The 13,236-nt window shown below is 42.1% G+C and overlaps 1 protein-coding gene across 3 annotated transcripts in view; it reads right to left on the bottom strand.

Annotated features, from left to right (window-relative positions):
• The window catches only part of large2 (LARGE xylosyl- and glucuronyltransferase 2), a 121,978-nt gene that overhangs the window by 18,634 nt on the left and 90,108 nt on the right, over positions 1-13,236 (bottom strand). For 2 of the 3 annotated variants that reach the window (XM_017438776.3, XM_017438775.3), the window contains exons 5-9: positions 11,620-11,743; positions 6,986-7,157; positions 2,419-2,523; positions 1,509-1,621; positions 342-467 (exon numbers count right to left, since the gene is read on the bottom strand). In XM_017438776.3, coding sequence (XP_017294265.1) covers positions 342-467; positions 1,509-1,621; positions 2,419-2,523; positions 6,986-7,157; positions 11,620-11,743 — 640 coding nt within the window. The remainder of the gene's footprint in view (positions 1-341; positions 468-1,508; positions 1,622-2,418; positions 2,524-6,985; positions 7,158-11,619; positions 11,744-13,236) is intronic. The other variant, XM_017438777.3, reaches the window with a different exon arrangement.

Genomic DNA, 13,236 nt, shown 5'->3' on the forward strand with positions numbered 1-13,236 from the left:
GCTTACATCACATCTCAGCTTTAAAAGCTCAACTCCACACTCTCTATTTCTGAATTGAGAAAGCTCCTCGGATGAGAAGAGAAACGTCTTCAGCTACAGAATAGAAGTCCAGTTGTTTTTGTTTTTTAACCTTTTTTGGATTTACCATGGCCTGGATGACTGAGAATCTACACCAGCATACCTATAGGAAAGCAAGCATGATGTCTTTATGCCCAGTCTATAGTGGGACTTAGTCCTTGTAACCTTCAGGGAGTCCCTTGAACTTTTTGGTCCAAGAGTACCTAGCGTCACCTGCGAGGCTTTAAAGAGTACTTGCCTGATGGTGTGTTCAGGAGACATACCTTCAGGTCGGACACCTCAGTGTAGCACTGTTCAGATCGAGTGTGATCAGACAGCTGAACGTTCCAAAAACAGGGTAGCTGGTGCACCAAGACTGGGTTCTGCTTTATGAAGGCATTGAAGATGTCCTAAACGCAGACAACATAGTTGTAATTTAGTTCTCAGACTCCTCTCTCCATAAAGACAGTTCAGTTTTGTTTCTGAGTTCACCAAAGCACAGAATAAGGACATGAGATTTGTTATTTCTGTTAGAAAAGAATGATCCAGGTTCAGACATGACAACTAACAATGTGTAAGAAGCAGTAAAGATCAAAGAAAAACAAACATTTGAGTAGAAAACAATTCATCCTTCTCTCATCTGAACAATAAATGTATAATCTTTCATTTGTTTATTTTAAGGTGTTTTTCTTAAAAATAAAAAAACAAACAAACAGGTAGCACAAGCCTGAATAACTAATTATATTCTCATATTTACTTAAAAGAATGAAAAATGCTAATTTCTGTGTGGGCTAATATTAATTAGCTGTGGCATTCATCTTAAGATGGATTGATTCTTAAGTGTAATTAGTTATAGATATAGATCCATTGATTATTTCCTGAAAGTTTCAATAAAATCTGTTAAGGAGTTCCTGAGATATTTTGCAAACATACAAAGAGGATTGACTCCAATATTTAATAATAAAGTTTTAAGCAAAAGCTTCATGCGATGAGTAGCACTTGGAGTACGTATTGCAACATACTCTCTGCTCCAGCCCCACTAAATCTGGGCACAATATCTGTGAAATTGACTGAAGTATAGCCATTTTTCTGCTTTCTATAGTCTGTTAACCTATTATTGACTTAAAAGGTTAACAAGGTTAACAAGTTACTGAGTGAACGTTGTGCATATTTCCTGAAAATTTAATTAAAGTGTTTCCAGTGGTTCATGACATATTTTAATAACAGACAGTTGACTCCAAATCTTTAAAGAGAAATTTTGAATTAAAAGAACTTTAGACCTTCAGAATAAGGGGATCAATCTCAGTTACTAATACACCTTATTTTAACTCAATATCTGTAAAACTGACGCAGTTATAGCCTCATTTTGTGTGTTTCCTATGGTCACTTGACTGTGTGTGTGTGCTGTTGGGCTGAAAGACTTTCTTAAAGAAGCTGTAGTTTGTCCTAACCTGGTCAGCAAGTGACGTACTGAGCATGCTCATTAGCTCCCTCTCTGCTGTTAGTCGCCACATCTGCTCCCAGCTGATTCTCCGCAGTCGTTTCAGGTAGAGCAGAATGACGCCTGTAGCAAACAAGAGGCGATTATTATAAAATGACTATTTCACATCAAATTAAAGCATCTTCAGAGCCTGCAGCAGAAAAAACTTAACAAACTCCAGTGTTTCTTTGGTGGTGGTGAAAGCTCTGCAAACAGTTTCAATTAAAGATTTGAGGAAAATGAAGTTAACCACACTTGTTGTGGCGGCTGTAGGTAAAAATGGGTAAACTCATTACTTATTATTATTATTGTAGTACTTATAATAATGTTTGGAGACCATTACAGAACAAGAAGTTATATTGTATCTTTGTCTTACCCTCCTATTTCTACTACAGTCTCTTCTGCCTATGCTGTCACAGTGCCCTCTAGTGACAAGAATTAATAACAGCAACAGAACATAAATGCATTACATGTGTAAAGCTAAGCACACAACATCTCCCAGTTATCCAAAGAAGCATTCTGATTTATTTTAAGCAAATGCAGCTCTTGGAACAATAGCATAATGTATCCAATTTGTAACAGAAGATGACAGTTAAACTCACAAACCTTTTTACAGTAATTGTTAAGATGCCATAACAGAACATAGTGTTGTCTTATATGTCCTGCATCTTACTTTTTTCTTTGTACTAACACAGTCTCTTCTGCCCTATGCTGTCACAGTGCCCTCTAGTGACAACAAGTAATAACAGCAACAGAACAGAACAGAACTTAAATGCATTTACTGTGTAAACGGAAAAACACAACACTCTTGTTGCTTTTCTTGTTAAAATATTTAGGAGCAAACTGCTAACTTCAAAATTAAAAAGCAAATGACTGTGTACCTGTGTTGAACCCTCTTCCCAGTGCAGGCCATGGTTTGTGGTTCTTCCATAAGTTTCCCAGGTACCAGTCACTCTGGTTCTCCACCAGACCGATTACCTGCTTATCTGCAAAGAAAGAGGCCATCAGCAAACTGCAAAAATGTAAGTATATCATCTGTCTGCATGGCAGTTTTTGATATGAATGGGACTTCTGCTAAGTGACTGATAATCAAATATTCCACATAATATTTCAAAAAAGGGTGCTGGTCAATTTCCAAATCATATCCCCACTTTGTACTCAGCGGTTGACATTTTGTACTAAGTGATTATTATTTTGTGTGCAGGACTTGGAAGATCGCACCAAAAAGGTGCAAAACTGCAACCATTTCTTACCATAAACACATACTCTTACATGCATACATCCTGCATCTTTTAAGCCCCAGGTCCAACTCTGCTCAGGATCAAGCTGTACAATTCTTTAATTTCTCATCATAAAATAATCTTAATCTAAAACTTTTTTTAATGCTAGGCATTTACAACCCCAATTCTAAAACGGTTGGGACACTGAAAAATGTAAATGAAATCAAAGTAAAACAAATAAAGTAATTTTGAATTTCACAGAGGCAGTACATCTCAAAGTTGGGACACGGGCAAGAAAAGGTGGTCAAACTCAGTGGTAGATGGTTAACTAGCAACAGGTCAGTAAGAATGAAAATAGCACCGTAGAGAGGCTGATCCACTAAGATGTAAACATGGGCAGAGGCTTTATTTCATATAGGCTTCGCCCTTTAAGGTTATTGCTAGTGGGTTTATCCCTTTGCGCGCAGCACTGAAAACTTCAGTCCACGCCCACCTGCTGGGCCCCACTTTGGTCTGTATAAATTACAGTGAGACCAGCAACTAGCACTGATTAACCACTAAAGAACAAGATGGGGGTCGCTGGGACATCATACTGGAAAGAGGCTGCAGCTGGGCCCACCAAAGCACCTGTCTCGATCTTCACCTCGATCACCAGAGCAAAGGGGTTTACTGAGTGGAGTTTTCCCTTGGTTCCCCCTCTGGAGCAAAGCCTTGCTGAAGCGTTAGGGGCAAAGATGTCCAGGCTCGACCAGCGACCTGTCCCTTTGGCGAAGTATGATCAGCTGGTCACAAAAGTTTTTGATCGAGCACATCAATGTGCATTCCAGTCAGCCATGACAACGAATAATGTCAGCTTGATGGCTTTGGGCATCTCAAAGAGGATGGAGGGAACAGACCTGCCGGAGGAGCTGAAGAGCTCCCGCGGCAGTGTGTTCTTCTCGCATCGCTGCCTGGCTGACCATGATTCAGAGAAGCACCTGGCTCCACCTCTCACCATCGATGCCCAAAAAGCTGCAGAAGGACCTGCTGGAAGGCCCCATCACCCCAGGTGCACTGTTTGGAGCCAACTTCCAGACCATCCTTCAGAACTCACAAAGGACTGAGGGGGTCTCAGAGACGGTCCGTCACCTGGAGGTGCTACAGCCCAACTTCCGCTCCTCCCACTTCTCCGGCCGCTGGAAGGACCATCATGGCCAGCGTCAGCAGCAGAGGAGCTCCACAGCTGCCGCAGTGGCTTCCCGCCCCGCTCCTCTGACAGCCTCCTCCATGCAGCCTCAGCAGTCCTTCCCGGTGCGACAACCAGTGACCCAGCGCTTCCCCAAAGGCCGTCAGCAGGTGCCGCTCTGGACAAGCCAGTCGCAGGGTTTATGGAGTAGGCAGCCCAGGAAATGACTCCTTGGGGGTGAATATGTGTGTGTTTTTGATGTTGAAAAATGTTTTAAAATAAAACAAAAACATCTCACAAAGAGCAAACTTCTAGCAGATTCCAGCCTGCCTGTCAAATCAACTGATCTCACAGCAGCCTCTCCTCACACATTCCCCACACAGAACAAGCCGGTAAACTCTAAACAGCTGTTCAGGAGGCACCGCAGCTTGGCAAATTTCACAAAGCAATCCTCTGTCACGTCAGCTAAAACTGATACTTCTGAACAAACTCAGTCCAGGAAAATCCCTCGTTTTCAGTCAGAGCCTGCCTTACTTGTAGCTGCTTCTTCTCCTCACTCACCGTGCAGTGGGAGTAAATGTTCTTTTCCACGGCAGCAGCAGCCTTCTCTGAAACAGCATCTGATTCACAAAAAAGCCGACGCCCCCTCTCAGTGGACCCTGGACAGGTGGATGGACGTTCTCCAAATGCGTGGAGATGGCTCTGCAGCTGTTACACATGGTGGGAATGAGAATCTGCTTTTATTTGGACAATCTGCTTTTTGCTCCTCTGCTGCGGGATCAGCACGTTCTGATCCACACAGACAACAGAGTGGCAGCAGCCTACAAAAACCATCAGGGAGGTGTGTGCTTAGCTCAGCTGTTACACATCGTGAGACAGCTGCTGTTCTGGGCACGAGACAACCTGCTCTCCATCAGAGCAGTGTGCATCCCCGGTGTCCTGAACAGTGGAGCGGACATCATGTCGAGGGGCGGTCCTCGCCATGGGGACTGGAGCCTCCATCCTGAGCTGATCTCTCAGATCTGGAGCAGGTTCGGCCGAGCAGCAGTGGATCTGTTTGCCACACGGGAGAACACCCAGTGTCAGCTGTGGTTCTCACAGAGTCCACGGGACGATCCACCGTGAGGAGTGGATGTCTTCGCTCACAGTCCATGGCCAAAAATTCTTCTCTATGCTTTCCCTCCAGTGCTGCTGATTCCACGGATCCTGGATCGAGTTTGGGAGGAAGAGCTGTCAGTCATTCTGGTAGCACCCCAGCACAAAAGCGCTCTGTGAATCCCGAGCCTGCAGCAACTGGTGTCTGGCAGCCCATGGCAGCTGCCATGGAGAGAGGCCATGGAGAGAGGATACGCTCCTCCAGGAGGGAGGAGCGATCAGGATCTACCCAGAAATTGGTCAGCATCTCTGGGTTTGGCCGCTGAACGGGAGCGCTTAGAAGGGCTCGGGCTCCCACAAAATTTGGTGAGCACGATCCAGGACGCACAAGCCGCTTTCACCACAGCGTTATACACATCAAAGTGGACAGCTTTTCAGCGCTGGTGCACGGAGAAAGGCATGGAGACCATTTCATGTCTGTTAGACTGCGTGCTGTCATTTCTGTAGCAGGTGATGGACAGAAAATTAGCATTCAGCACAATTAAAACTTATGCTGCAGTTATTTCTTCCTGTCATGAAGGTTTCAGTGACAGAACAGTCTTTGACCACCCACTGATGAAGCATTCTCCAAAAGGTGTACAGAGACATACCTGTGTCACACGTGTTACGTGGAGCGCACAGCCGCACTGCTCCGCTCTCAGCGTCTGTTTGTACATTACAGAGACAGCTCTGTAGGATGTCCTCTATCCGTTCAGCACCTCTCACATTGGTAGTGTGAGTCTTTTTCACAAGCTTATAGTTCCTCTAGGCTGGATCCTCCAGAGAATCTCAGAATCACTTTCTCCATGACCCATTCTGTTCTCAGGGTTCTGACAGAATGATTATTATTATTTCATAGAGCCTTAATATCGGCTCACACTTCCAAACATGCAAATGCAGTGTGAGATATTTATTTATCAGTCACAGTTCATGACTCCTGATGTTATTGTTGTTGATCTGTTCCTCCTGAGGATTTGTTGACCTGCTCCGCTCATCGTTAAAATAATGTTCCTCAATGGAAAATTGAGAAGACTTTGAATATCCTGTCATCTACATTTCACAATATCATCAAAATATTTCAAGAATTTAGAAAAATCTTTGTGCATAAATGCATAAACTGCTTTCTAGTGAAAAAAGAAGCCATATGTTAACACAATCCAGAAATCCTGCCATCTTTTCTGGGCCAAAGTTCATTTCAAATTTACTGAGGCAAACTGGAAAACAGTTCTGTGATCAGACAAATCCAAATCTGAAATTCTTTGGAAACTATGGACATCACATCCTTCATACTAAAGAGGAGAGGAATCATCCAGCCTGTTCAAAAGCCTGCCTCTCTGATAGGGGTATGGGGGTTCAATATTACCTATGGCATAGGCAGCTCACACATCTGGAAAGGCACCATCAATGCATGAAAGTGAATTCAAGTTTCAGAACAACAAATGGTCCCATCCGGCAAAGACCCAGGACTGCAGAACAGCTAGAATTCTACACCAGACAAGAATGTGACAACATTCCCTTCTAAAAACTCCAACAACTGTTCTCCTTAATGCCAAGATGTTTACAGACTGTTAAAAGACGAAAGGATGCTTCATTCCTAAACATGGCTATGTCCCATCTTTTTGAAATGTGTTGCTATCATAACATTCAAAATGACCTTTTTTCTTTTTTCTAAAAAATTATACAAATTCTTAGTTTTGACATTTAATGTCTTAACTATGTATATTGTGAATAAAATATGGGTTTATGCGATTTGCAAATCATTTAATTCTATTATTACATTTTACCCAACGTTCAAATGTTTTTGGAATTAAGGTTGTAATTTCACTTGACATGTTTGAATAAGTTTGTTGATGTACTGTAAACCTGATGAAGTCCACTATACTGACAAATTTCTACACACAATATGAAACAAAAAATTGATTGTCTCACCCGTAAACCTTTTGAAAATACCCCAGAGCTCGGCAATGTCAGTGGCAAAAGTGATGTCCGTGTCCAGGACAATGACCTTTGACAGGTCGAAGGGCAAAGCTTTGGTTAGCGTCAGCTTCAGTAAGCCGTAAATACCTGAGTAATGCTTGTTGGGTATCCAGGATACCTCGGACTGAAAAGAGAATCAGACAAACATGGTTTTAATTAGTAACTGGTTTAAAGCAACCTTAAAAGGCAGATGAGCCATCACTGCTCTCACAGACTTCATTATTCATGAGCAACAATACAAAAGCTTACACAAAGCTGCTTTCTGAATATTTTGGTGGTAATGTGTAGGGTTTTTTTTTCTAAATCTGCAAACAGTGTTTTTAATAATTTCTCTCTATTCATAGTAATTGGATCTGCACAAGTGCATCATGTGCAAATAATCAGCTTAGAGTCACAGCAGTTTTTTGTTTTCCATTTTAATACTAGTTAATGAAAACTGAAGAAAAGCTGCAGGTTGAAGTATCTGACAGCACAAACGACTCATTGTTCAGCACAAAGATTGAGTGGAAGGAAAACAAGCTGATGTGAAGCAAATGGAAGCAGGTTAGAGGCATAAAAACACTCATTTAAGTCAAGTCAAGTCAAATTTCTTTGTATAGCACTTTTCAGCAACAAGACAACTCGAAGTGCTTTACATCATAAAAACACAAAAATACAAAGTCATCATGAAAACACGCAGACTAACATAAAAAGACAGGCTGGAGATCACTAATTCAGCTAATTCAACTAAAGTCATAAAGCCGGAAAAAATAAACTCATGAACTCATAAACTAACTCAAGTCATATCAAAATTAGCAAAGGAAAAACAAGATATAATAAACTGAGTTAATTAGGGTAAACTAAGATATAAAAGAGCTAAACTAAACTTATCTAAAACACAGGCTAAACTAAACTTAACTAAAATATTAAATAAGCTTAGCCAAGCAAACCTAAAGTAAGTTTAAGCAAGCAAAGGCAGGACAAAAATAGACTAAGTTATACTAAAATAAACTGCCAAGCATGCAATTTCTCCAAGATCGATTCCATCACACCAGCAAGTTCCAGGGACTGCGGCTGGCCTGCGACTCTCTACAAGAACCACTTACAGGTTGTGGTTCTGGTTGCACAGCATCTGAGTTTGAGCATTCACAGCTCGGTAGATTCCCTTACACAGGCCAGGCAGCCTCGTAATGGCCAGAACAGCAGCCAACATTTTCTGAATTTCACAATTCTAGGTAACCACCAAGTCCAAAAAGCAGAAATCCTGTTATAAAAAATCCAATTATGTACAGATCTTCAACATCCTCGACTGACAGTATAGATAGGCACACTATCTTCCAATTGCCCCAGGAATCCATAGTGTGTACAGCTGGATAAGTCTGGTTGGGGCAAGAGGGCTCTCCTTTGTCCAGTCTTCTTGTCGAGAAAAATTGATAAATTGCGTTGAACGACCAGCTGATCAGATCCATAAATTGCAATTCTGAAGATATGTATTTTCCCTGCAGCTGCATCTCTAACATCCTTCAACCAATATACCCACAGTCCTCCTCTGCATATGTGCAAACCATATTAGTCTGGCTTCTCTAACTTTGTCCTAGTCATTCAACCTGTGCTGTACCTCTGATGACCTCATTCCTAATCCTACCCATCCATGTCCCTCCTAAGGAGAACCTCAACATCTTCAGCTCTGACACTTCCAGTTCTGTCTCCTGTCTTTTTGTCAGTGTCACTGTTTCCAAACCATACAACACAGCTGCTCTCACCACTGTTGTGTAAACCTTTCCTTTGACCTTTGCTGCCACCCTTTTATCATAAATCCCTCCTGAAACTTTTCTCCATCCACTCCATTCTGCCTGGACTCTCTTCTTCATCTCTTTACCACACCCCCAATTTTTCCAGACAGTTGACTCTAAGCACTTGAAGTCATGCTCTTTTGTGACCTCTGCTCCTTGTAGCCTCACTGTACCATCTTCCTCCCTCTCATTCATACACATGTACTCTGTCTTGCAATGGCTGACTTTCATCCCTCATCTTTCAAGTGCATATTTCCACCTCTCCAGGTTATCTTCCACCTGTTCCCTGTTCTCACCACAGATCACAGTGTCATCTACAAACATCATCGTCCACGGGGATCCCTGCCTGACTTCATTTATTAGGCTGTCCATCACCAGAGTAAACAGGAAGGGGCTCAGAGCCGATCCTTGATGTAGTCCCATCCCCACATTGAAGCCATCTGTCAATCCTACAGCACATCTCGTCACTGTCATGTTGTCCTTATGCATATCCTGTAGCAGTCTAACATACTTCAAGCCACTCCAGATTTCCATATACAGCACCACAGCTCCTCCCTCAGCAACTTGACATATGCTTTTTCTAAATCCACAAAAAAATGTAATGAAGATCTTTCTGACACGCCCTGTACCTCTCCATCAGCATCCTCAAAGCAAAGGTGCTTTCTTGGTATAAAACCACACTGCTGCTCAGAAAAAGTCACATCTTGTCTAAGTCTCGCTTCCACAACTCTGCCCAGATTTTTATTGTGTAACTCATCAACTTAACTGACCTGTAGTTGATACAACTCTGTACTTCAGCCTTGGTCATTGCAACAGCTCACTTCTCCTCCATTCCTCAGGCATACTGTTTCTCTCAAAAATGCCACTGAGCAATCGAGTCAAAAATCTCACTGCCATCTTTCGTAGACATTTCCATACCTCCACTGGTCTGTCATCAGGTCCAAAGCCTTCTGCCTTCCCCTTCTTCATCCTCTTCAAAGCTTTCTGGACTTCATCCTCAATAATCTTTTCCATTTCCTGGTCCACAGTTTTCTATGACCTCTACTTTTCTTTCCCTTTCATTCTCTTTATTCATTAGCTCCTAAAAGTACTCCTTCCATCTTTCCATCACACTCTCCTCTCTTGTTAGCACATTGACATTTTCCATCTTTAACAAGCCCAACCCTAACCCTCTGTATTGCCAGTTGATACAAGTCCTTCTCTGTCCAACCTGTGTTTTGGAAATAGGTGTTGACTACAGTTATTTCCATCCCCTTGGCTGAATCCACCACCATCTGTTCTTCCTTGTTTTCCCTTCACACCAAACCTGCCCATCACTTCCTAATCTCCTCTGTTTCCTTTGCCAACATGTCCATTCAGATATGCTTCGATCACCTCTCTCTCCTCCCTGGGAATACTCTCTAACACTTCATCAAGATCCTTGATTTGTAATGTTTCATGAAAGATTCTCTTTCTCTTCTACATCGCATACAACCTGTGCAGCATAACCACTGACAACATTCAGCATCAGACCTTCTACTTCTGCCTTCAGACACATCAACCAATCTGACAGTCTTTTCACCTCTACTGCATTCCTTGCTAACTCCTCCTTCAGGACCACCCCTACTCAATTTCTCTTTTTATCCACACCATGGTAAAACAGCTTAAACCCTGCCCCAATGCTGCAAGCCTTGCTGCCCTTCCACTTGGTCTCTTTGACACATAATACATCTACCTTCCTCCTCTGCATCATGTCAGCAGCTCTCTACCTTTGCCTGTCATTGTCCTTACGTTTAGAGTTGCTACCCTCAGTCCTGGTTTGTGTTATCCACTTGTTGGTTGTTGGTTTGCAGAAATTCTTGTTAAAAAAAATCCCAAAACAAATAAAAAAAATATTCCTCAGGTAATATTTTTTAGTTATTTACTTTTGTTGATTCACATTGCTCTTACCTTGCTGCTGTATGTTTAAATATTTTTTTTCTAAGATATGTAGTTATAATCAGTTATTTCCTGCTTAAAAGAAAGGTTATGTGTTATCTGAGAACCCCACACTACTATTACACAGACTTTAGCTTTAAAAATACAACATGGCAGTTCCTGAGAACCAGTTCCTGCTGCCTTTAACTTTCAACAATGAGAAAAGGCAGGAACACAAGGTCAAGCATTATAATATATGATTAGGGTTTCGGTCTAGTTGAGACTTTAACGGCACAGAGACTGTCAATATCTGTTGAACATGTACAAAAAAACGCTGAAATGATAAACAAAAGTTACTTCTTGATTAAAACACCATTCCTTCTAGACATAACTCTTTACAATGAGAACAGCAGTTTATTCTCTATGTCATGTTTTTAGTTCAGTTCTTTGTAATCACCTTTTTGGAGCTAAAATCCTATTTTATATTTGCCAGACTGCTTTTTTGTCATTTTTCATACAGTAGATTCAGCAAAAAATGTTAACAAGTTATGTCTTTGTGAATGGCTGCTGGTAACAAAGAGACTAAAGATCCTTTTTAAAATTAGTTTTATGTTAGGCAAGTTGTCTAATATGTGTCGACACAAGACTGGCACATTTCTTGAGTTAGGGATTCTTTTTATGCCTGAATGATTTATAGGCCGGAGTTAGGAAGCTCAACAAACAAAAACCTTTAAAAATGGTCAGGTAGAAGGAAACTGAGTGAATAAGCTGAAAAACATTTAAAGAACTTTAGAAAGTACGGAGAACCACTAATCAAAACCACTTTAAAAGATTACAAGAAAGCCTTGATGCTTGGAAGGAAAATGTCATTATTGACAAATATTTTATAGACACAAAGATCAGGAAGCAACCTCTTACCTTGAGTTCATCTGCATCGTAGAAGCTGACTTGAACAGATGGGACCATCCAGGACTGGAACAGAGAGCTTAGTATGCGATTGGCTACTGTGTCCGTGATGAAGTGAAAGTGCAGAGGATTTCTCCTGAAAATGGGCAGAAGATGACATATTAAAGTGTAGGGACTTTCTCTGTTTGGCTGCACACCAAAGAGTTTAAAGAAAGATTGCAAAATCCAGGACATAATATGAAGGTGTTACATCTTCTGCACAACTCAAGCAGCTACAGAGATAGGATGATGATTTCTCAGAAAAAGTTTTTTATTTCCAGTTGTTTTGTAATTTACAAGATGGAGTTTTACAAACAACAGAGTGGGTAAAAAAGACAAAATGCAAACTATTTTATTAATAATTCCCTTATCCATGTGCAAAAATAAAAACAAACAAAAAAGGACAAATTTTTACCTTCCTGAACTAACAAAAACAGGAAAAATCATCTTAAAATAAGTGGCAGCCCACCCCTACAAACTTCTCACAAACTATATACAGAAAAACTAGATGGCTGAAGTGGCACAGCGGGTTAGGTGTGGCTGCTTGGAATGTGCAAAGGAATGCATGTAGGGTTGTCTCTATAAACAATAAATCAATTAATCGCACAATAAATTAAAATGAGGTCGGTAATTTTCATTTATCGGACTTATCGTTTCTTTGTGTCTCGCACTGTTTTGACTAAAGACACAGGAGGACAAAAGGCTCAGCTCCGGTGCTCTTCACTGACCCCTCCCTTTCTGGAAGCATAAGGGGGGCGTGGCCTATCCCCTCAGGTAGCCAGCCGAGGCGCCTCGTCTTGTACCTCTACAGCCAGGGCTCTCAAGTGTCATGCATTGACCGTGTGACACACGCATTTCGTGAAGTGCACACGCTCACACGCCACACTTTGTATTTCTCACTAGGGCTGAAACGATTCATCGAGTAACCCAAGTAACTTGATTACAAAAAATCCTCGAGGAAATTTATCTGCCTCGAAGCTTCGCTAAATTTATTGTATTGTAATAAGCAATACTGTTAAATACGCAGCACACTGGTCTAGCCGGAGGGTTCCCTTTCAGTCGATTCACTCGGTACAACATATGTACTATGGGATATCACGCTCCCGCGTGTCCTGGCTGAAGACACCTTTAATCACGCCTTTAGGCAAATGATGTGATGACATGATGACGACAAGTGACAGGCCCCGCCTGCACTATGTAACCGTCCGTCATCACAGTCATTCCTCAGTTCTTACGCTCTTCACCTCGCTAAGAACACCTCTCCGAGTCAGGCTAGCTAGCTGCTGCTAGTTAGTTCTGTGTTTTGCAAGGCTTCTCGGAATTAGCTTAACTGCTTTTGTTGGTGTTAGCCACAGCTGCCTGCTGGTAAGCGTGCCTGCCCGCGAAGCGCTAGTCCCGAGGTTTTCCTGCACAGTTCAGCTTTTGTGGTTCGGGATGAGCACAAAGCTGACACAAGCGAAGTAGCAGTCTTCTGTTCGCCCCTGTCCTCAGGGGTGCGGCTTCTCGCTCCATGAGAAGGACCAGCACAAAGCTTGCCCCGTCTGTCTGGGGATCGTTCACGCTCGCAGAGCGTTGGCGGAGCCCGAAGCC

Source organism: Kryptolebias marmoratus, linkage group LG15 (genome assembly GCF_001649575.2).
Source record: "Kryptolebias marmoratus isolate JLee-2015 linkage group LG15, ASM164957v2, whole genome shotgun sequence".
Taxonomy (NCBI): Eukaryota; Metazoa; Chordata; class Actinopteri; order Cyprinodontiformes; family Rivulidae; genus Kryptolebias; species Kryptolebias marmoratus.